Source organism: Juglans microcarpa x Juglans regia, chromosome 6D (assembly GCF_004785595.1).
Source record: "Juglans microcarpa x Juglans regia isolate MS1-56 chromosome 6D, Jm3101_v1.0, whole genome shotgun sequence".
Taxonomy (NCBI): Eukaryota; Viridiplantae; Streptophyta; class Magnoliopsida; order Fagales; family Juglandaceae; genus Juglans; species Juglans microcarpa x Juglans regia.
In genome coordinates this window covers 31498496-31522400 of record NC_054604.1, presented here as the reverse complement: position 1 = coordinate 31522400, position 23905 = coordinate 31498496, and the positions used below count along the sequence as shown (strand labels likewise).

Here is a 23905-nt window from a genome sequence, read left to right as displayed (position 1 = left end):
CTATATATATATACATGATGAAGTGAGAAGAAAATACGTACATTGGCATGGGCTTCGCACATATAAGATTGAAGATTCCATTTTAATGACAATGACATTACGAAATCATTTCAAACGGATCCGATAAATTCCCTAGGATACTGACATATCGACATGTACTTTAGTATTTATAGAAGTTATCTACTCTCTCTCTCTCTCTGTCTTATATGATCATTAGGGAAGTTAATTCGTATACTTACAGGTAGAAAATCAAATTTATATTTCATAACCTAACCCTCCAAAATTAAGAAGAGTATATAACTTAGTCTAGTAAACGAACAAAAACTAATTAGCTCGTGTAATAGTTTAGATGCTAGTGACAAAAACATGAATCTAAGTACCATATTAACACTCCATAAAAAAAAAAGTACCATGTTAACATACATGTGAACTCTAATCTGTACTGATGTGTGTCCCATTGAAATACCAACAACGCAGAAAACACAAGGGCAACCCCAAAAATCTATGTGTAAAAAGAAATATTAAAATTAAAATAGTTTAATTTCGAACAATAATACATATAATTAAAGTATAAGGGTACGTATGTCCAAATGAATAAAATCATAATTACTGTTCCCTTTGACCCAAAGCACTACATACTTATATATTAAAAATTAAATACATATAAATAATGTTTCACCTAATTTATCTTTTATTCCGATTAATTAATTAATCAATAAATTAATCTCAGAGAAAAGCTTCCCATTGATTTTTTTTTTTAAATTATTTTTCATTAAAGAAAACCAAAGACCAAAGCGTCAGTAAAAGCAACTGTTAGAAAAAAGAACAGAGAGCTTCTTCCTGTGTCTGCCTGTCTCTCTATCTGTCTCACAGATCTGTTTTTTTTAATATCCTCTGTTTAATCTCTTCACTCTTACGCTTCAGCTCTTTGCCCGAAGAACTCGCATTTGATCCTACTGTGTCAATTCGCTCCCTACTCTCCCTCTCTCTGTGCTGTCTCTTCCCTATGTTCCAAGGTTGCAGAGCTTCATTGTTTTGGCTCGCATTGAATCGGTGCTCACTGGCATGGTGATGTTCTGGTGGAATTCGCCGGAGCTCCAGTGAGTGCGGAGGTTTCCGGTTAAATCTTGGCGGAGCTCCGGCGGAGCTTGGATATTGTTAGTAAGACGTGCAGCTGGGAGAGAGAGGATGTTCAAGTCGGCGAGGTGGAGGAGCGACAAGAACAAAGTCAAAGCTGTGTTCAAATTGCAGTTCCATGCAACGCAGGTGAGTCTATTACATTCTGTTTTCTTTAAAATAATATTTTTTTTTGGGTTTCCAGTATCAAAGTTACGGTCCAAATAGTTTTGATTTTGTTGAAGTATCGGATTTTTTGTTAAATACTGGTGGATATGAGTTGAATTTTCTTCTGCTTGGTTGCCGAGAAAATGTTGGAACAGAAAATGAAAAATGAAATGAGCTCGACACAGACTATTTGGATCATTTGAATTGAGGTTTCGAATTTTCGGGAAAAAAAAATGGAAGCCTCAGAAGTATGGTTCTTTAACCATCCTTGGTTTCTTGGGAGTCAAACAGTGGAATGTGACTGACCGTGAATGTGAATGACGCTGTTGTGGTCAATGTGATTGGGAATCGGTAAAAGTAAGAGAGTGTGGCTTGTGATTTCAGGTGTCGCAGTTTAGTGCGGATGCGTTGACGGTATCTCTGATTCCTGCGGATGTGGGAAAGCCGACGGCCAAATCAGAGAAAGCTACAGTTCGAAACGAAACCTGTTGTTGGGAAAAACCGGTCTACCAGACGGTGAGATTTAATCGGGAACCGAGGACTGGGAAGATCATTGGGAGGATCTACTACTTCCTTGTCTCAACTGTATGAAATATTAACTGAAGTTGTTGAATTTTAAGATGTTTTTTTAATGTGAGCTGGCTGTGTCATTGTGGGAGGTCAGTATGTGACTTTCGTTCGGTGAGTTTGTGCAGGGATCCTCAAAACCAGGTACAATTGGGGAAATTTCTATTGATTTTGCTGACTATGCTGAGGCGACCAAGCCTTTGTCTGTCTCTCTTCCCCTTAAGAATTCAAACTCGAATGCGGTTTTGCATGTTAGTACTCTCCTTCTGTCCCCCCTCATGTTATTATCTGTTGCCCATATCAATACCAGGATATCCTTCATAGACCTCTCTGCTTGCTCCCATGATTATTAAGGATTGCTTGCGTATTAAAGTGAACTCTTGCTTCTGGTTTTCAACAGGTTTTGATTCAGAGGCTGCAGGCAGATGCCGATCAAAGGTATAAATAACCATAGTTTATGCTCCTGAGGATTGTCCACTTTCCTTTTTATAACTTATAATTGTGAGTCTGGCCTTATTGAATGACTTTTGCAGGGAAATGGAGCAATGTGAAGAGTTGAACATAAAATCCGAGGATAAGAGCTTGAAGACATTCTTGAGCAATGGTGATGTTGATGAAATCATTGCAAGCCATCCTACTGAAGTAAGGTTTCATCACATCCAGCCAAACAAATTTGGCTTTCCTCCATACCACCTATATATTTTGTCATATAATTTTTTTATCCCCTCAAGAAAGGGGGAATGGGGGAAGGGATAGGGAGGTGTGGGGGAGTAATGGTGCCAAAACTTGCTTCATGCTTGCACAGTTTAGCTCACATTTTTTTCTTCTTATTTTAGAGTTGTTTTTTTTTATTTGTTTATATGGTTTGAATTTAATGTCATCATGTTTCTTTTTTCCCTGATGTTCTCCAGGATGGGCCAACCAATAAAACTACCCACAATTCTGAATTGAATGGTAACCATAGAGCGTCTATTGGATCTGACATTACATTATCAGGTTCTGAGAGTAGCTCTGGACTTAATACCCCAAGAGAACTTGGACTGAGAAGTAATACCATGCATCAGGAACAAGCAGCAAATGCCTCTATGACAGTATACGAGGAGTGGTCAGGCAGTTCTGATCATGGCATAAGTACAGATGAGTCGACTCATAGTTCTCATGGTGCCCTTCAAAGAGAGAGATCTCAGCAGGCCTCAGATATTGAAATTGAAAAGCTCAAGGCTGAGCTGGTTGTGTTGGCTAGGCAGGCAGATGTGTCAGAGTTAGAATTGCAGACCCTTCGAAAGCAAATCGTAAAAGAGAGCAAAAGGGGGCAGGATCTTTCGAGAGAGATTGTAAGCTTGAAAGAGGAGAAAGATGCACTCGAATCAGAATGTGAGAAACTCAAGGCCTTCCATAAACGTATGGATGAGACAAAATTCAAAAACAAGTTGCAGTCAGAAGGTGGGGATCTGTGTGCTCTTGTTGAAGAACTTGGACAAGCACTGATCTATGAGAAGGACCTGAATGCTAATCTTCGGTTACAATTGCAGAAAACTCAGGAATCTAACACTGAGTTGATTCTTGCTGTAAGTGACCTAGAAGAAATGTTGACAACAAAGAACACGGAAATATCTGATCTTTACAGCAAAATAGGATCCAGTGAGAATGCTGAATATTTGAGGGGAACCCTCTTAAAATGTGAGACAGATGAGGATGAAGAGCAGAAAGCACTGGAAGAGCTCGTTAAGGAGCACAGTGATGCCAAAGAAACATGCTTGCTGGAGCAAAAGATCATAGACCTCAATGGTGAAATAGAGATTTATAGGAGAGATAAAGATGAGCTAGAGATGCAGATGGAGCAGCTTGAACTTGACTACGAGATATTGAAGCAGGAAAACCATGACATGTCATATAAACTGGAGCAAAGTCAACTGCAAGAACAACTGAAGATACAATATGAATGTTCCACCCCTCCTGACCTAACTGAACTAGAAGCCCATATAGATAGCTTGGAAAATGAACTCAAGAAGCAGTCAAAGGAATTGTCAGGTTCTTTGGCTACCATGAGGGAACTTGAAACCCATATCAAAAGGTTGGAAGAAGAATTGGAGAAGCAGGCTCAAGGATTTGAAGGTGATCTGGAAGCTGTAACACGTGCCAAAGTTGAGCAGGAGCAAAGAGCCATCCGAGCAGAGGAAGCCTTGCGGAAGACAAGATGGAAAAGTGCTAGTACAGCTGAGAGGCTTCAGGATGAGTTTAGAAGGCTCTCAGTGCAAATGTTTTCTACATTTGATGCAAATGAGAAGGTGGCTGCGAAAGCATTGAAGGAAGCTAATGAACTCCGTTGGCAGAAAAGTCAACTAGAAGAAATGCTCCAGAAAGTCAAAGAAGAGCTCCAGTCGATGAGGGATGACTATGAGGCAAGAATGCACGAGCTTTCCAACCAAATAGATATGAAGCAATATCAGATAGAGCAGATGTTGGTGGAAATTGATTACAAGTCCAACCAGCTGGAATATCAGAAGCAGCATGGGGAAGAAGTTAGCAGGGCTTTCTCCAAGGAGATTGAAGTTCTCAAAGCTGAGATTAAAAGGCTCATGAAAGAGCATATAAGCCTTTCTGAACGTGCAGAACAGCAAGAAAATTGTCGAGCAGAATTGGAACAAATGAAGATATCAATTAAGGAATCTGAGATGCTGGTTCGAAGGGGAAATGAGGAAAGAATTGAACTGGTGAGCACAATTGCATTGCTGATGAAGGAAGCAGAGAAGTCACTGAAGGAGCTAAGTAGAATTAGGCATCTCAAGGATGAGAAGGAGGCAATAGTTGGTGTCTTACAATTGGAGATGGAAACAGTTAGATCTCAGTGTAATAATTTGAAACATTCCTTGTTTGAGGATGAGTTTGAGAAAGAAAACCTCAGGAACCAGATCTTGGAATTAGAAAATGACGTAAGGAAGAAGGTTGACGAATTGACCAGTATAGAAAAGAAGCTCAAGGATAGTTATGGGCACTTGGTTTCTGATGGAACCCAAACTACGCTGAAAAACCAAAAACCAACTGCAGCTCCCCACGGTTTGAAAGAAGTTGCAAGTCTGAGGGAGAAAATAAAACTGCTTGAGGTAAATTACAACTCGAAGGAGTAGATCAAATCTATGATTTTTTTAAAGTATATTCTTATGCATAAGTGAGGTAATCTGGATGACTATGGCCAATGCCAAAGTTTTGCTAGTGATGACAGTTTCCTGTGTGTAGTTACATAGTAATATTCACTGTTGTTAATGCATAAATTGGTACTCATACAAAGATTTTTTGTATCTATAATGATTTTTGTTTTCTGGCAGGGACAGATAAAGCTCAAGGAAACTGCCTTGGAAACCTCAACAAATTCATTTTTGGAGAAGGAAAGGGATCTTCAAAATAAAATTGAAGATTTAGAGAGAAAAGTGGAAGAACTCAGTCAGGCCATTCCATTTCAAAAGGTTTGTGACAGCGTACTTCATGTAATACATCATATATAAGATGATGCTTATGTTATTTCAATGCGCGCATTAGCTAATGATAAAAGTACCTGCTCGACCTGTCTTATTTCCTTGTCATGGTTGGAGGCCCGATGAGGGTTTGCTAAAACCTGTTCTGGTTTTTTTATTTTTATTTTTAAAATCAGTGTACTTTTATTATTTTGTTTTTTGGGTCAGTGTTCTGCTTTGTTTCGCTCCAATTTCTCTATCAAGATTGACTGCTAAATTAATCAGATTAGATTGTTGCCTGGGTTTGTTTCCTTTCTTAAATATACTTTCTTATGCCATTCAATTGAACTAGGCTGGCTATAAGTCGAAAGCTCGTTAAATGAATTATCTCATTTTACAGGCAAGCAAAGAGACTAGCAACAATGTTTCAAACAGTGGTGTACCTGATCAAGAAGCAAGGACTGCAACCGACCATTTGAGCATTACAGCATGCCCTCGGCCTGGAGAGAATGAAAACGCATTGTCACTAAATCAGAGGTCTGACTTGAAAATGGAACCGTACTACTACTACCTGCCATCGGTTTTCTGGATAATTACAGTGATTATAACTTCTCTTTCTTTTGAATCGCGAGCTATTAATATATATGTCTATTCAACGTTTCTATGCAGCAATTATGAAACTTCAGAGAAAGAACTGATCAAAGCCTCCAGTAAAGGAAACCTTGATGACGATTTAATTGCCGAATTGGCGTCGTTAAAAGAGAGGAACAGATCAATGGAAACTGACCTAAAGGAGATGCAAGGGAGATATTCAGAAATAAGTCTCAAGTTTGCAGAGGTAGAAGGTGAAAGACAAAAGCTTGTAATGAAATTACGTAACCTCAAGAATGCTAAGAAGATATAATTATTTATTTATTCCCGAATTGATGGAATATAAATTAAATACGATACACAGTGAATTAAGCATCTTGGGAAATTCGGATGTGCAATTTCATCAGATCGATCGAGTGCATAATTTAATGTCATGTAAATCTTCTCAAAAGTAAAAAAAAAAAAAAATGTTACATACGTTACATACCTTTTTGTGAGTGTCTTTATATATATATATATATATAAGGTTTTGTAGCAGTGGTCCGGTGTACCTTTTGTAATATATGCTACCTTTTTTTTAATATCTTTTTTTCTTTTTCTTTTTTGTATTTAGTGGTTGAAAAAATACAAAGGAACTGGTCTTTCTTGCATGGTAGGAGAATTATATATATTTCTTTTCTTTAGCATTTTCCATTGTATTAATTATCGAATTCATATGATTTAGCGGCGGTAAGGAACTCATGATCATGACGTAATCAATGTTCTTAATTATATTCTATATAATCTATGCTCAGATGATCATCTTTTAAGAAGCTTAACGATGGAATGAATATGCACCTGTAAGGGCTATATCCATAGTTAATTTGCTAATTAATTAACTCGTATGGATTGCAAGATGTCTAGTCTCATCCCCTTATCTCATCTCATGGAGTAGTACATCCAAATACCACAAACATAAACATTTTTCAGTTTTAAATTTTAAATTTTTTCATTTAATCATTAAACTTTTCAAAACTTCTAAACAAAACTAAAAAAACAATTTCATTTTTTCAAATTCCCAAAAAAAAAAAATTAAAAAAAATTATTTTAATAATAATTTAATTCTATAATATTTTTATTCAACTTTTTCTTTCTCATTTTTTAAAACAATATAAAATATCTTAACTTAAATCATTTCGCTATTATTCATAAATTTGTTATATCATCTCATCTCATCTCAACATCTAAACGAAACCTTAATTATATTCGATGGAAATGGTACATGATATCAGTCATGTGCAGAAAATTTGCATGCATGCATGTAGCTGTTTTTATTAATTACAGTTGTTGTGACATATTATTTAGTAGTGTAGGTTTGAATATTACAGTTTTAAGATATGTAATTTATCATATTTCCATTCCCGAGAACTCTACAATTCATTTTCCTATTTAGTAAGCACACAGACAGCTGGCGGCCTATCATATAAACGGCCACAAGATTTCTTGCGACGACTATACATGGGCGTTATAGCACTAGCGGAACCTGTCGCCTTCATCAATTGTTTTTTCTTAATTTCCAAACTTTTCAAGCTGATCGATCCACGTGATGATAACTTCTAAAAACAATTCGCTCGCGCGCTCACTCCGTACGTCAACAACAATTAATATATGGGAAATTAATTATTAAGCACATTAATTATTAAGTGCATGCACTGGAATATTTATTTATCATCATCATCATCTCAATAGTACGTACATGATATTCCACCGAAAAAAAAAAAAAAATTAAATCATGTGTGATATTATTTCTTTGATCAGCCTTTCTCGATCTTGACTCTCCTGCATGTATATTGCATGCATGATATATAAATTTCTTGTATTATGGATGCATGCATGCATGATTCCTTTTTTAAAAAATAAATAAAAAATAATGTTTTAGAAATCAGCATTTATATATATATATATATATATATGATCTCATAAACCAAGACATTTGGAGGAAAAATATAGAAATATATAAAATAACAGATTCGTGCAGAATATCATGGATCGAGTATTTTTATGAAAAACTAGATGGGTCAGGCTGATCCGATAGATCACACTTAATTAAGACATGCAGATGGTAATGGGATAATGAATAATGGAGTATATGTTCATGTGTATATATATGCATGGGTACCCTACATTATTGCCGGCATACATGTTTGACTTCTACTTTATATATTGGAAATGGTACTCCAATTCGACGTACAACTATATACATTATGAAGAACATGATCAGCAAGCTAGCTAGGTGGCCGCCTTGGATCATTGCTTGGAGGCCATTTTTTATATATTTTTCTTCAAATTTTCTTGGATTTTATATATTTTTCTTCAAATTTTCTTGGACACATTTGTAAGCAGGCAGTACTGCATGTTGACATGAATTTATATCTAAATTATTTCAATAAAGCACGCCTGTTTGAGGGATCTTAACAAGATTAGGTCAAAGTTGCTTGATCTTTGTACTTTTTTTTTTTTTTTAGTTTTGTGCAATGAGTACTATTTTCATATAATGTGTTGGGCTTGATCTATGTGTAGATCAGTTTGCTTGTATTTGTAACATTTTAATTTGATGATCCGATCCGATAAGAATCTGTTTTGATTCTTGACTCGACCCGACTAGTTTGCTGACTAGGATTTATTATATATTGTATCAATATTATCTTATATGGCCATCATATATACTATATTTGCTTATTATCTAAAATAGATTCTTCTGCAAATTCTTGGATGTAGGCCGCACGTTAGTATTGAATCTCGTAAATTTTGTATCGTGCGTGATTGACTCCACTTTTTATTTTATTTTCTTTCTTATCATCACAAACCAAATTACAAATCAAATCAATTTCATTCTGATATAATTAGGATGTTTGGAAGGCAGAAATTTTTACCCTTTATAATGAGTTAAAGTGATTCCAATTACAACGTTGATTAGTTATTTAATTTCTCTGAATGCGATAAAATCTTAGTACTGGTTTTATGCCTATGGTGTCAATACAATCTTTACTGTCCAGTTTTTGCAAATCGTGCTAAAAATCGACAGCAATATATATTCTGAGAGAATTAGGAGGCAATATATAATTTAAATATAAAGAACGAGTACATGATGAGGACCGTACGTGCTTCTTTTGCTCTACCACGTACATGTCTACTCTCTTTCTCACATCTGTGTACAAACAAAATCAAACAAAGGAAAAATATTGGGAGCAGTCACTGTTGGGAGTAGTCACTTTTACACACTATATGTGGCATCATCTAAACTATACATTTCTCAAATTTCAAATTACTATGGATTGAGAGAGAGACGATGAGAGAGCTGATGAGAGAGAGAGCAGAGATGAGAGAGAGTGACGATGAGAAAGAGAGGCCGAGATGAGAGAGAAAGCTGATGAGAGTGATAGTGACAATGAAAGAGAGACCGAGATGAACTAGAGAGCTTATGAGAGAGAGACCAAGATGAGAGAGAGAGAGTGACGATGAGAGAGAGATTGAGATGAGAGAGAGATCGTGATGAGAGAGAGTGATGATGAGAGAGAGAGACGATGAGAGAGAGAGTCAATGAGGGATGAGAGAGATCTAATGAGAGAGAGAGTCGAGGAGAGAGAGACAATGAGAGAGAGATCTTATGAGAGAGAGAGACGATGAGGGATGAGAGAGAGAGTCGAGGAGAGAGAGAGAGAGATGATGAGAGAGTCGAGGAGAGAGAGAGCTGGAGAGAGAGAGCTGATGAGAGAGAGCTGATGAGAGAGACGATGGAGAGAGAGATGATGAGAGAGAGGGGTAGAAGCCGTTTGGTGCGTTTTGCACCCAAAAAAAAAAAAAAATAAAAGGATCAAAAGCAGTCATGTAATGTGTACACATCACAGCTATAATAACTGCTATGTAGCAATACTTAAAACAAAACTTACCGAAAACTCAAACTAAAGAAGGGAAAAAAAAGAACTGATCAATCAGAAGCCCAAAAAGATCAGGTATAAGCCTTTACAAATTTCTGCATGGTTAGAAATTAAGATTGTTTTACATTCTACGACGAAGGAGTCCATACACAATCACTAGAGCCATGATTAGGGAACGATCCATGTGAGGCTCCACCACCAAAGTTAAAACATTTTCTCCCAGCAGTACTCCTGAAGATGTCTGCTTTGGTTTTGCCTGCAAAAATAAAAGAAACAACTAGTTCTTTAGCATATCTATGAATTAATTGAATTCATCATCATTTTGTTGAAACAACCCAGAAGGAATCGTGATATCTAAGGAAAGAAAGCGCTGTACCGACCTCTGCAACAATATCTCCCTCATTATTTACTATTCTAAAAGCTCCTTTGCCATCAGCCATTAATCTAACTATCCAGTACTTTTCATAGCCCACAGAAACTTGACAAGCCAAGTCTCCCATAAGCATTCTGTTGCATTTTTTTACTTGAAACCATGGTTGTTCTTCGTTTGTATTAGAACCACTGCATCTATACCCATCCCAACCTCCGAAAGCAAGTAATTTCTGCGTAATAACATCAAACGTCAGAAACCAAAGTCAGTGCAAGTCATTAGATTTCCGACTTGACAGACCGGAGAGCAATTGAAAATCCCAGAAATAATTACCTTTCGTCTTATAGTAGAGAGCACTTGGCCTCGGAGATCCATGAGATGAACTTCATTGCTACCTTTTTTGTCATAGTTGTCAACACGATAAACGATATCACCATTCGTGTTGTAGACAGTACAACCATTTGTCTGATACAAAAGCGATTTCATCCATACGGTAAATGTTTCTCTCTTTGTGGTCATGAGGTAGGGAGAAAAGCTCCTAGGTACTTGATAATACACCTTGGCCATTGAAATTTGAGAAGGAAACGGCTTTGGAAAGCTGGTTTGGCATGTGTGAGTGCTTGTTTACATACATATATATATATATATAGTTGAGATTTTAGGCAGAGTACTACTGCAGACGTCAGGTCTCATGTGTGTGTATATATATATATATATATATATATATATATATATTATGTTATATATTATATACCTTTGTAAGTACTTGACCATACTGGAGTCACATATTAACCCAAACAGGGATAGGATTTAAAGCCTCTAGGTTGTTTTTTTTTTTTTTTTTAAAAAGAAAATAATTGGTCTCATTTGAGACTGGATTTGGTCCAATCGCGTGTTATACGTCACTCAATGGAATAGCACTTCGTTTTCTGTAATCTGAGATGGCAGGAAGTGATGTACATAGAGAACTAGGTCAACTGGAAAGGAGTTTTTCAGATGTAATATTCATGTTTTGGGTACGTCTCTTTATTAAAGGCTACCAAAAGGTGCGTAACATATAATAGAATTAAGATGCAGCCCCACATTTTCTATTCTGTTCTTTTTTCGTACACTGTCGTGAATAATACTCAGTTTATTTATTTATTTATTAAATTCCTTTGGGAGCTAGCTGATCAATTAAGGACAAAGGAAGAACCTAACCTTAGCCATCTGAAGCTTAACATATTTAATAGATCAGATTCATGTGGCACGCCTTCCTTGCCTTGCCAATACATGATATTCTAATTAAGTGCCTTACACTTTATCAAATCAACTGCAATATTTATATGTTTAATATCCGATCATTCAATTCCCAATTGCTAGCTATAGCTGCCGGCCTCCAAACTAGCTGATCTAAGTCTTGCATGCATTACATGCAGGATTTAGCCACAAGTGTTTGAAAGGATGAGCTAGTAATTTGCTGCAATTGTTTTCTCTAGTGGTACTATAAACAACCCGGGATTCAAAAACTACGATCCAAGCAAGAAACAAGATAACAGACCTATTGTGTGCAGATCTAAAACGTAAACACACCTTCCTGATCTACCTGTTGATCATTCGATCGGACCATATTTACTCCAAATGACTGCCTATTTTGCTTATAAATTTGAGCACTCATGACCCTTATCTGTCTACTGATCATTTTGTCTAGGTTGAAGTAAACCCACCAAATCATGAAATTAAGGTGTGTATTCTCTAGCCCTTTTGTAAAGACATTACACTTATTGCAGCAACAAAAACAGGCCCTCGTTTAATAATATTGTTCTGTACTAATATTCCAGATTAACTGTATAGAGACAGGGAAGTCCACAGATATATGCATTCGAGAATAATTGGTAACAACTTTTAGGGAATCTTGTGCATTTTTTTAGTTTTATAAGTAAGGCTGACTAAGCTAATTAAGCTGATATGTATTGCGAAAAAACTAAAGGGGAGAAAATGACGCAAACAGCAGGCATAAGTACTTGTGGAAATGTTTCATTTATTATTTATACGCAAGTGAACAATCGGATGAATTCTTAAATAGCCCACCTGCGTGATCTGATGTGTAATCCCACGTACAATAAAGTGTAGTACTAGTAGTAGATGATGCAGGTCCACCGCCTATTAAAACCTAGCTATATGTAAATCTATATATATATATATATATTATATTCATTGATCCAAAATAATAAAAAAATTAGAAAAGTGGGGACTTTTTCTTGATGATCTGTAAAAGGAAGCTGATCCTAAAACATGAGCTTTTATTATTAAGAAGAAAACAAGCATTCATCCACCGCGGTGGCCGCAGCTACTAATTAAAGGAGAAATTAGGATAATTTATATGCATGGGGTTGCTATCGTTTCATCATCATGTTGCACGTACATGATCAAAAAGTAAAAAATTGTTCCAATTTAAGTTGCCACGTCTGATGAGGATCATTCAAATAAGTAGCATTTACAATGCTAAATTAACAATATTTATATCTATTGGCTTGGCTAGGACGATTAACATCTCGATCGAAAGCCCTTTAAAAAATCCATTATTAATATAACACGTTGGGATACATGAGCTTCCGGCCTACTTTTAAGAACTTAGGCTACGTTTGGGTATCAAGAGTACCTCAAATACTATCACTACTATTCTTTACTTTATCATTACTTTTCACCTATTTTTTTACTATTCATTACTTTTTACCCATTATTTATTATTCTATTATTACTTTTTCACTACTATTTACAAACATTCTCAACACTTCTCAAATATTCTCACTATCCAAACGTAGCCTTAAACAAAATAAACTTATATATATTTAATTAGGTCAGTTCCAACGAAATATATAAAAAATATTATATATATATATATATATATATAAATGAATTGTTGCTTGAATCCAAATTAGTTTCTCATAGGAACATGATGCATGTGCGTGGAAGCCAATTGGCCCGCGGCCACTTATGATAATGATGCAACCAAACAATAAAGCACTATTGTATTAAAGTACTGATGATCTTATTAGCTAGTGGAAATATTGACATGCATGCCTACATTTCTCGCGCATTGCCAAAATAAGGTTCTTAATTAATTAATCAGCCTTCAGCTTGCATCTGATGTGTAATCCCACATACAAAAAAGTGAATTCGATCATGCACTTCCACGGTACGGACCTATTAAAACCTCTACATGAATGAATGTATTTACCGACCCAAAACTAGCAAATGTATATACATGAGTGGAAAGTACTATTCATTTGATGATCTTTTATTATTAACAAAAAAAAAAAAAAAAAAGGCATGGATTGATCCACCACGGTACGTAGCTGCAAGATGAAGAAAGGATATACATGGGGTTGCTTTCGTTTGTAGTACAAATTAAGAGTACTACTATAACATGATGCAGATATATATACGAAGTCTTTCAATGAGATCATCATGAATTACATAATCATGAGATAAAGCTCAATCCAAAAACTTAAAACAGATTAATTAAAGAATCAATGGGTTTCAATCCTTCTAATTTTATCATGAATATCTCTCAATATTAAATAATTTAAAATAATTTATTATTTTTCATATATTATCAATTATGTAATGTCATGTCAAAGAATAATAATTAAAAAGACGATAAGTAATATTTTCGAACGACTAATTATATATATAGTAACTGTTTTTTTTTGCTTAGATATATATAGTAACTTATTATATATAAGGAGAGCAAATTAATTTATGATTAGCTGCGCATCTATAAATCGCTACGTACGTTCTTAATTTAATCCAAACTTTCTCAGAGTCACATGTGCAATATCATCGATCATTTATATATATAGTACCCGATGGGCAGCCAATTAATGGGTAATTGATCATGCAGCCAAACAAGCCCTAGCTAGTAGCTAGCTAGCTATGCGAGGATGCTTGCGTACTTTCTTTGTACTACGTACTATCGCGGCAAGCCGTCTAATTAAACTACAATTAAGACCTCGATCGGGGAGTTGATCATGTGCATTGTATGTATATATATTTACAATGGTTTGGTGGCTACAATAGTAAAGTTGACCTCGGGGTTTTTGTTTTTGGCCTAAACAATTATTTCATATTAATTATTTGGGTAAAAAAAAAAAAAACAAATGGTAAATAAAAGATCAATGAGAGAGAGTACTTAGGGCGGCTAGCTAACTTCTTTAAATTAATGAATCTGGCGGTGCTTCACTCATTGGATTAATTACAAGTTGGTACGTACGTACGTCCCAAAATCAGTACATAATTTAACTAATTAGAAGGGGAGAAAAAGGAATCATGATCAGCCCTCTCGATACACAAGATTTGGGAGACGAGGTGGCCGGATTTATATATATATATATATATATAGTAGTACTAACAAATTTGGTAAATATTGTAAGTTTATAAAGCGGATCGATGGATGGATCATGTAGTCTTTCTTCTTGATTTCTTTTTGAATTCTCTCTTTTTAGCATAGGTGCGGGGTTGAACTACTCTATTTATCATGTTTATAGACAAGGTAATTTGCCGATAGATTATTTGGCGGGTATGGGAGTTGAGGGATGTAGCTGCACATTTGAATAAATACAATGATATTCCACGATTTTTAATCTATGCAGGAGTAGGTTAATTGGTAACACTTCAATATTTAAGTTAGTGTTAATTTGAAGTAGGTGAATTTTGTTTTTGAGCTCCTTCTCATAATTACACTAAGTAATCATGTAAAATTTAACAAATAAAATTAATACAAAGTAATCTAATTAATACAGTGGCACAAGGCTATTAAAAATTGTTACTAAGTACTGATTAAGGTTGAGCTAGTTTGGCGTTGAGTCTGTTAACATATTTAACATTATTCAGAAGGAATCTAGAGTTTGTTGACTGTGTTTGAACAAATGCATAATCAAATATCTAGCAATAATTAGATCGATGCATATTAATGAATTCATCAATCCAGATATAAATAATTAAGCAAAAGTAATACGAGAAGTGATTGATATAGCTACAAAAATATTTTATAAAAGTAAAATTTACAAATTGATGTAGTTTCATGTATATGATATTTAATTTAGATCTAATTTGTAATAAAAATAATTTTATAATCAGACGTATCTCATCAAGTCATGTCAATTTATAAATTTACTCTTTAGATAGCTAACGTATTAAATAATATCAAAGACTAAAAAAGAAACATGATTAAGTAACCATGCATCACGACACATGAGTAGATCATAACATTAAGCAACCACAACGTAATACAAGCTTACACGTCATGTTTAATGTGTTTAATTAGAATTTTCCTTTCCTACCAAAAAACAAACAATAGGAGGAAGAAGAAGAAAACATGACATGATAAAGAATAAATACGAGAATTTACTCTTGCATCATGTGCTATTATATATATATATATATATATATATATATTGTTACACACACGTACGTACACACACATACATATATATATATATATATAAATTATATTTATATAGGAGGCTGGTATATATAATGGCTGTAATTGACATAATAATACATCTACCATTCTCTTCATGATCAGACTGGCCTTTTCAATATCATTATGCTCGAGATTTTGGCATCAAGGCTGATCTGGACTAGTAGTAGTAGGCGTACGGATGATTTTCTTTTTTCTTTTTCTTTATTATTACCGAAGACGCCTCTTTATTTAAAAAAAAAAAAAAAATTCACTTTTGACAAAAGAATACCATTACAAACCATTGATCAAGCCAAAACATGCCCGAAACCAACGCATAAGAACCCAGCCTATGAACAAGACAACTTAAAATCTAAGATAAGGCAAACCCAACTTGTCCATTCTCAACAAACCTCTCACCTCCCTTGGCACTTCCCTTGTGCAATCCCACTAACATGTGTTCCCATCTGCGCCCAACCGCGCTAAGTGGTCCGCTAGACTATTCCCTTGACGATAAATATGAAGCACACAAAAAACATCTGAGAAAGAATCGCCATGATTTCATCCCAATAGTTTAGATTGCAACGAGTTTCTCTAATCCAATTGACCACAATCATTGAATCCAATTCCAGCACTATCCGATTAAAACCACTGTTATTAATACCGTATCGTACCGACCAGTACGGTCAGTATTTGCCGTACCGGCCATTAGGCTGGTACATGTACTATATATATATTTCATATCGGCCCAAATACTAGCCAGTACCGGCAGTACCGGCCGATATTTCGGTCTTAATTTTTTTTTTCATTTTTTCACACTACAAGCTCATTTTTTTTACCCCCAATTCAGACTAGGCTATTTATAATTTATATATATATATGTATTTATATATAATTTATTCATATATAGATTATTATTTTGAAATATAATTTATATACATATATTTATATATATAATTTAGTCATATTTCGACTATCTCGAAACGATACAAGAAATGGTACCGGTGCCGAAATATTTCGTTCCAGTGCCTTGACCGATACGGTATTCAAAACATTGATTAAAATCCAACCTTTGTACCTGTCTAAGACCATACAAAAGACCCAGCACCTCAGCAAAATTATTAGTATCATGCCCCAGCGAAGCAGCATAGGCATTAAGCAACCTGCCCTCATGATTTCTCAGAACTCCACTTGCACCAGGTCACCCGGATTACCACGACTACAACCATCTGAATTGAGTTTGATCCATCCTGATTCCGGCCTCTTCCAAAATACTAATTTAAACACTTTTCTTTTAGTCGGTTTGATAGGCACTTGCAGCTCCAATAAAATAGCTTTATCTCTTGAAGAAAGTCCATTTCCTGCACTAACTTTCTCCCCAATCCGTGAAACCCAATAAAGAATACGTATCCATACCGTATCAATTGAGGCTCGGTTTGGATATACAAAACATCTCATCTCGTCTCATTTTATCACTACAACTTTTTCAAACTCCCAAACAAAATATAATAAACAATTCAACTTTTTTAAATCCTAAAATAAAAATTATATTAAAAAATTATATTCTAACAATATTTTATTCAACTTTCAACAAAACATCTCATCTCATTTCATCTAAATTGTGTAACCAAACGAGGTCTAGGTCAGCTTGACCACCATACGAGCTCTACATCTCTGCAACCAAAGACACCAAGCAATAATTCCTAGCAATAAACCAAAAACCTGACCTGATTGTGAAGACTGAGAAGCTCTGGAAAACCACAACTCAACCAGATCAGACCAACTTCTTCCATCCACAAACAGCAGCCCTACAATTCTAAAACACCTTCTCCATATTTCTTTAGCAACCTCTCCTTTAGCAAATACATGTTACAACGATTCTACAGCTCCCAATAAACAACAATCACATTTAGAAGCTAGAGGAATGCCAATTGATTTAATTTTCTTATCCACACTAAGACCATTAAACATTGCTTTCTTCCAAGTCACCGACATATTCTTAGGCAAACAGGAGTGTCATACCCAAACTAACCATCTATGTGGCGATGCATGTACACAAATACAATCCCAAGCACTCTTCGATGAAAATTCTCCATCCCTCGTGTCCATCTAGATCAAACTGTCCACCCTATTTTGACACTTGCTCAAAATCCGCATTACCTCATCTATTCTATCCACTCTAACCATACATTGAAGAGACTCAACATCCCAACCAGATTCCAGCTTGCAATCTTTTATTAACAGATTCGGTCTCTCACTTATTGGTAGTAATTGTATTAAGGGCTCCTTCTCAAGCCATCTATCACGCCAAAAGGATAATTTTCCTTCCTTAACAAGTCATTTTGATAAGCAAAACACCTCCGACATGCAATGAATAATTGATCTCCAAAACCGAGATCACTTATTACAATCAATCAAAGAAACATAATTATTACGAATATATTTTGCAGAAAAAAATTAGACCACAAAGAATTATCCACTAGTAATTTCCAAGCAATTTCATATGCAAGGACTTTTGAATATCCTGAAGTTGCAGTAAACCCACTCCTCCTTCCCAACAGGTTGATACACAACCAGACATGCCAACCAATGCTTCTTCGGTTTACCATCAATCATCCCCCAAAAGAAATTACTGAAATAACAATTTAGAACCCGCCCAACTGAAAGAGGCACTTGAATAATGGACATGAGATGATTGGCAAACTCATAAGCACATGTTTCAGTAACATTAGTCTAGCCCCATTAGATAGAAATCTATTTTGCCATCATTCAAATCTCTTTTTAAATTTTCCGACTAAATCATCCAAATGATTTTTTCTGTTCCAAAGGAATTATACATCAAACTTTTTGTGTTGAGACTCTTCAATAAAATTCTATTGTTGAAAGGAAACATTAACACCTCCTTAATGTAGCAAGAGCCTTAAAATTTCAATCCAATGTTCCACTTACTTTCTAGGGTAAATGTGTTCTTACTGCCACGTATATCATAAATTGTATTTCTTCTCACATTCTAAATGAAAAATCACCATATCATATTCTTTATGGTGATCTTCCTTCCTATTGTCATTTAAGAGTCATTGTATACCTATGCTATGCTTATACTCTTAATCACAATAGATCAAAATTCTCACCTCGTGCAAGGAAGTGTGTTTTTGTTGGATATCCATTTGGGATAAAGGGATATAAACTCTTTGATCTTGATTCACAAACCTTCTTTATATCCCGAGATGTCATCTTTCATGAGTCTATATTTCCATTTCAACAAAAATCATCTCCACGTCAATCATCAATTCCATCTGATTTTGTTATACCTAATCCAATTCCAAATTCTGTTTCTCAATCTGAAATTCTTCCATCACCCAATTCCAGATAAGATACACCTTTTGAACAATCACCTTCCAATAACTGAACAAACACTTACTTTCTCTCCATCAATTCCAACAATTCCCTCACTTCAAAATAATATTCATTTCCCTCATCTTCAAAAATCAACTAGATAGCACAAAACTCCTGGTTATTTGCAGAACTATCACCGCAATTTACCAGCTTCTACCTCTAACACATCTTCTACAGGCTCAATTTCTACAAAATCAGGTAATCAATATGACATTTTTGATGTTTTAACTTATAAACATTTATCTCATTCTCATAGTGCTTTCAGCATTTTCAGGGATTCATTCAATCCAAATCAGATTATTCTTTGTTCACAAAGAAGAATGATGATTCTTTTGTGGCCCTATTGGTATATGTTGATGATATACTTCTAGCTAGCACTGACTTGTCTGCTGATTAGTCCATTACATCCTCTCTAAGTACACATTTCAAGTTGAAGAACTTAGGGTCTGTCAAATATTTCTTCGGCATAGAGGTTGCTTGATCAAAACATGGTATTTCTCTATATCAAATAAAATATGCCCTGGAGTTAATCTTAGATATTGGCTTACTAGGCTAAAAACCAGACAGTTTTCCCATGGACTCTCAGTGTGAATTGTCCAAAACTAATGGTGAATGGTGAATTGCTTGAGGATGGAACAAGCTATAGAAGACTCATTGGTAGGTTACTTTGTCTTACTCATACCAGACCAGACATCACCTATTAAATACATCATTACAGTCAGTTCCTTGACTCTCCTCGAGTTCCACATATGCAAGATGCTCTAAGAATTTTGAAGTATGTTAAAAGGGTTCTTGGATAGGGTATTTTTTTCTCAGTCTCTTCTCAAATTCATCTCAAAGCTTTTGCTGACTCGAATTGGGCCAGTTATCCTGATACAAGGAGGTCCATTTTTTGTTTTTGTATTTTTCTTGGCGATACTCTTGTTTCATGGAAATCTAAGATGCAAACAATAGTTTTAAGGTCATCTACATAAGCTGAATATCGATCTATGGCCTATACTGTTTGTGAAATAACATGGCTTCAGTCTTTACTTTTTTATCGTCATCAACATCATCCTCAGCCTGCTTTACTTTTTTGTGACAACCAAGCTGCCATCCACATTGCAGCAAATTCTATTTTCCATGAAAGAATTAAACATATTGAATTAGATTGTCATCTCATCAGGGAGAAATACAAGTTGGAATACTTAGAACTTTGCATGATTCTTCTTCCCACCAGCTTGCTGATATACTTACCAAACCACTTGGCTATGCTGCATTTCATTCTTTGTTATCCAAGATGGATATCCACAACATTTACCATTCATCTTGAGGGGGATTATCACAGATACTGTAGATAAATAATTATTGTTTTACTTTACTGTAAATAGTAAATAGTTAATTGAAATAACTAATTACTTAAAGTCTTCAGTTTAAGTTAGTTACCTTTACTTTCCATTAGTGTACTAGTATAAATACTAGTTCTCACGTGTAAACTGATAAATTGAATACAACAACAAAGTTCTTTTTCTCAATAGTTTTTCCTCTCAGTATTTCAAGAATGTTCTTAGACCGGAAGAATCTGTATTTGCTTCATGTTGTACCATTGATGTGTCCTAATCTCAATGGTTAATTCTCTGTATACTGCATTGAGCTCGATCCTTCTCGGGTACGAAGGCTGCCAACACTATTTTTTTATTAGTCCAGATCCAAATAAAGATGCAATCCAGACTGAAGGGCTTATTCCAATACAAATGATGCAGGATATAATAGATAATGAGATGTGAAGGATCGAGCAAAACATTATTATACCGCTAGACAGATTTCGAGAGCCCCGATTTTTAGGGGTGGTAATACAAAGCTATAATTCTGGAAACTCTCATACATGTACCATCGAGAGGATATGTATTTACATGTAAAGTTTACAAGAGATGGGAGCCGATTACAGGCTGTCCCTTAACGTCTATGGTATACAAGGTAAGTATAAAACTGGAAAGAAAATGTTTACAGAAATAACAATGTCCTCAAATCGTGACAATATTCTGTAGGTTCGTAAATCAAGCTAAGCTTGATTTCAGTCATTGCTGTCATGATCGTTGATAGTAGTTTCCTTAATATGCCCCTTCAAGCGCAGAGGGCAATCTTGGACGTTGAGCTTGTCCTTGAGAAAATTAAATCTGGTCGAGACAATCGGTTTTGTAAGTCCTTCAGCAAGCTGGTCCTTGCTCGAAATAAATTGAACTTCGAGTGCCTTTTGTTGCACTTTTTTCTGAACAAAGTGGTAGTCGATTTTGACATGTTTAGTACGGGACATGTGTTGGTTGAACGTGTGAAAGACTGTGTTGGTTGTCAAATATGTAGCTCCGATGTTGTCGCACCACAGTATTGGACATTGAGGAATAAAGATGCCAAGTTCATGCATTAGAGACTGTAGCCAAAGGGATTCGGCTGTGGCATGCGCAACTGCTCGATACTCGGCTTCAGTGCTTGAACGTGTGACCGTCGGTTGCTTTTTGGAACTCCATGAGATTAAATTGTCACCAAAATAAATACAAAATCCAGAAGTAGACTTACGATCATCGAGGCATCCCGCCCAGTCGGCATCAGAGTAGATAGACAACTGTGTGGAGGAGCTAGGCCAAATGAAAAGACCAAAATTGATGGAGAAATTTAGGTACCTTAGAATTCTTTTCATTGCTGACCAGTGTTCTTTTGTGGGTTTGTGCATGAATTGACAAACCTTGTTGACTGCAAAAGAAATGTCCGACCTAGTCAAATAAAGATATTGTAGAGCTCCTACAACACTCCTATAATGGGCAGGATCAGAATGTGGAGCACCCGAAACAAGTGAGAGCTTTTGGGAGGAGGACATCGGGGATGATACTGGCTTTGCATTGATCATGTTGGTGCATTGAAGGAGATTGTAAATATATTGGCTTTGTGACAAGATGAGTCCATCATCAACATGAATGGCTTTGATTCCCATAAAATAGTTGAGGCTCCCTAAGTCTTTCATAGCAAAAGCACTGCTGAGATTGGTGATGAGGTGAGCGATGGCGTTGGAGCTGGAACCAGTGATTAAAATGTCATCGATATACACTAGGAGAAAAAGTGTATCCGCACCTTGTCTGTAGATGAAGAGAGATGAGTTTGAGCTAGAGTTGACAAAGCCATTGGAGAGGAGGTGCTCTTGCAGTCGATGGTACCATGCCCGTGGGGCTTGTTTCAACCCATAAAGTGCTTTGTGTAGCTTACAAACGCAGTTGGGAAAGTGTGGTGCACATAGCCGACGGGTTGATGCATAAAAACCTCTTCAGTTAAGTATCCATGAAGGAAAGCGTTTTGGATATTAATTTGGTGAACCTGCCAGCGATTGGAAACAACATAACTGAGAACAAGTCTGATGGTGGTTGGTTAGACAACCGGACTGAAAGTGTCATCGAAATCAACCCCTGGTTGTTGGTGATAGCCTTTGGCAACCAATCGGGCCTTCCTCCGCTCGAAGGAACCATCGGACTTGCATTTTGTTTTGAGGATCCACCGGGAACAAACGACGTTCATTTCTGGTCTAGCAGGGACTAATGACCAGGTGCCATTTGACATAAGGGCAGTAAATTCTTTGTCCATGGCTTTGCGCCATTCACTGTGCTTGGACACCTCAGAGTAGGAAGAAGGTGCTTCAGGAACAGTACCTGTAGCAAGAAATGATTGGGACAACGGGTACCTGACTATACCGTCCGTGACCTGTTTCGGTTCACTATATTATTCTGAGATTGGGTGGTCATTTGGTGGAGTCGAGTTTTCGGGGGTGCAGCAGCAGCGGCATGATCTAAAGACGGAGAAGGAGAAGACGCGGGAACAAGGGAGGTGGGAAATATTTCAGTGTTGTCTAGTGAGGGAGGAACGGTTTCAGTGATGGGTGAAGATCGTGTAATGGGTGAGGAATCTGAGGAAGAAGGGTCAGATGACGTCGTTGGAATTAAGTTGTTATGGGATGTGTCGTTTGATGGGAGGGACGGCAAATGAGTATGTGGGATGGTGCCGTTTAGAGGGATGAAGAGAGGGAGATTGACCGTTGGACTAGACGATGAGTTAGAGCCAATGGATTGATTCGGTGGGTTTATGAAAGGGAAGCATTGTTCGTCGAATATGACGTGCCGTGAGACAAATATCCTGCCACTGGAAAGATCACGACATTTGAACCCACGATGCATGTTGCTAAAGCCAAGAAAAACACATTGTTTTGATCTGAAATCGAGTTTGTGACGATTAAACGGACGAAGAAATGGAAAACATGCACAACCAAAAATTTTTAAAGATGAAAAATCTGGGCAAGTTTGTGAAGTTTTTCAAAGGTTGAAATTCCAAGTGAAGTGGTTGGGAGCTGATTAATGAGGCACGTGGCCATGAGAAACGCATCATCCCAGTAAGCATGAGGGACGCTGCTATGGGATAAAAGTGAGAGTCCTGTTTCGATTATATGACGGTGTTTCCGTTCGACCGATCTGTTTTGTTGGGAAGTATGCGGACAAGTGACACGGTGTTGAATATCAATTGATGCAAAATAGTTATGTAGAGAGCGAAATTCTCCACCCCAATCAGTTTCAACAGATTTTATTTTATAAGTGAATTGACGTTCAACAAGTTTTTAAAATGAGCAAAATATTTTCATAACATCATATTTATTTGAGAGAGGGAATAACCACGTAAATTTGCTAAAATGATCAACAAAAGACACGTAGTATTTATTTCCATTTGAGGACATAATAGGAGAAGGTCCCCAAGGATCAGAGAAAATTAATTCAAGTGGTGAAGTTGAATTAGATGAAGAATTTGAAAAGGGAAGGCGGTGACTCTTTTCTTGCTAACAAGCGGAGCATACACCCGGCATTTTATTGGACGAAAT

The 23905-nt window shown here is 36.2% G+C and overlaps 2 protein-coding genes across 3 annotated transcripts; one reads left to right on the top strand and one right to left on the bottom strand.

The window, feature by feature from the left end:
• The first annotated feature begins 806 nt into the window (after window positions 1-806).
• LOC121235644 (centromere-associated protein E-like) lies at window positions 807-6266 on the top strand. Of its 2 annotated transcripts, none has more exons than XM_041131990.1 (9): window positions 807-1266; window positions 1669-1869; window positions 1980-2102; window positions 2252-2289; window positions 2385-2493; window positions 2763-4955; window positions 5184-5315; window positions 5704-5840; window positions 5973-6266. In XM_041131990.1, exons 1-9 carry the CDS (start codon window positions 1189-1191, stop codon window positions 6205-6207), a joined length of 3246 nt encoding a protein of 1081 aa, XP_040987924.1. In that variant the 5' UTR covers window positions 807-1188; the 3' UTR covers window positions 6208-6266. The 2 variants fall into 2 exon arrangements, with proteins under 2 accessions (XP_040987924.1, XP_040987923.1); XM_041131989.1 differs by having other exon boundaries at window positions 808-1266; window positions 5178-5315.
• A 3662-nt stretch (window positions 6267-9928) lies between these two features.
• On the bottom strand, window positions 9929-10753 carry LOC121236058 (protein LURP-one-related 4-like). The gene is made up of 3 exons (XM_041132550.1): window positions 10515-10753; window positions 10192-10413; window positions 9929-10067 (listed from the first exon to the last, which is right to left on the bottom strand). Exons 1-3 carry the CDS (start codon window positions 10746-10748, stop codon window positions 9933-9935), a joined length of 591 nt encoding a protein of 196 aa, XP_040988484.1. The 5' UTR covers window positions 10749-10753; the 3' UTR covers window positions 9929-9932.
• Window positions 10754-23905: the final 13152 nt, after the last annotated feature.

Bases quoted from the DNA above. Each gene is read 5' to 3' on its own strand.
- LOC121235644 (XM_041131989.1), top strand. From the start codon at position 1,189: ATGTTCAAGTCGGCGAGGTGGAGGAGCGACAAGAACAAAGTCAAAGCT. The intron at 1,267-1,668 runs GTGAGTCTATTA...TTGTGATTTCAG, and splicing joins TGCAGTTCCATGCAACGCAG to GTGTCGCAGTTTAGTGCGGA. The intron at 2,290-2,384 runs GTATAAATAACC...TGACTTTTGCAG, and splicing joins CAGGCAGATGCCGATCAAAG to GGAAATGGAGCAATGTGAAG.
- LOC121236058 (XM_041132550.1), bottom strand. From the start codon at position 10,748: ATGGCCAAGGTGTATTATCAAGTACCTAGGAGCTTTTCTCCCTACCTC. The intron at 10,414-10,514 runs GTAATTATTTCT...GTTATTACGCAG, and splicing joins TCTCTACTATAAGACGAAAG to AAATTACTTGCTTTCGGAGG. The intron at 10,068-10,191 runs GTCGGTACAGCG...TTATTTTTGCAG, and splicing joins AGGGAGATATTGTTGCAGAG to GCAAAACCAAAGCAGACATC.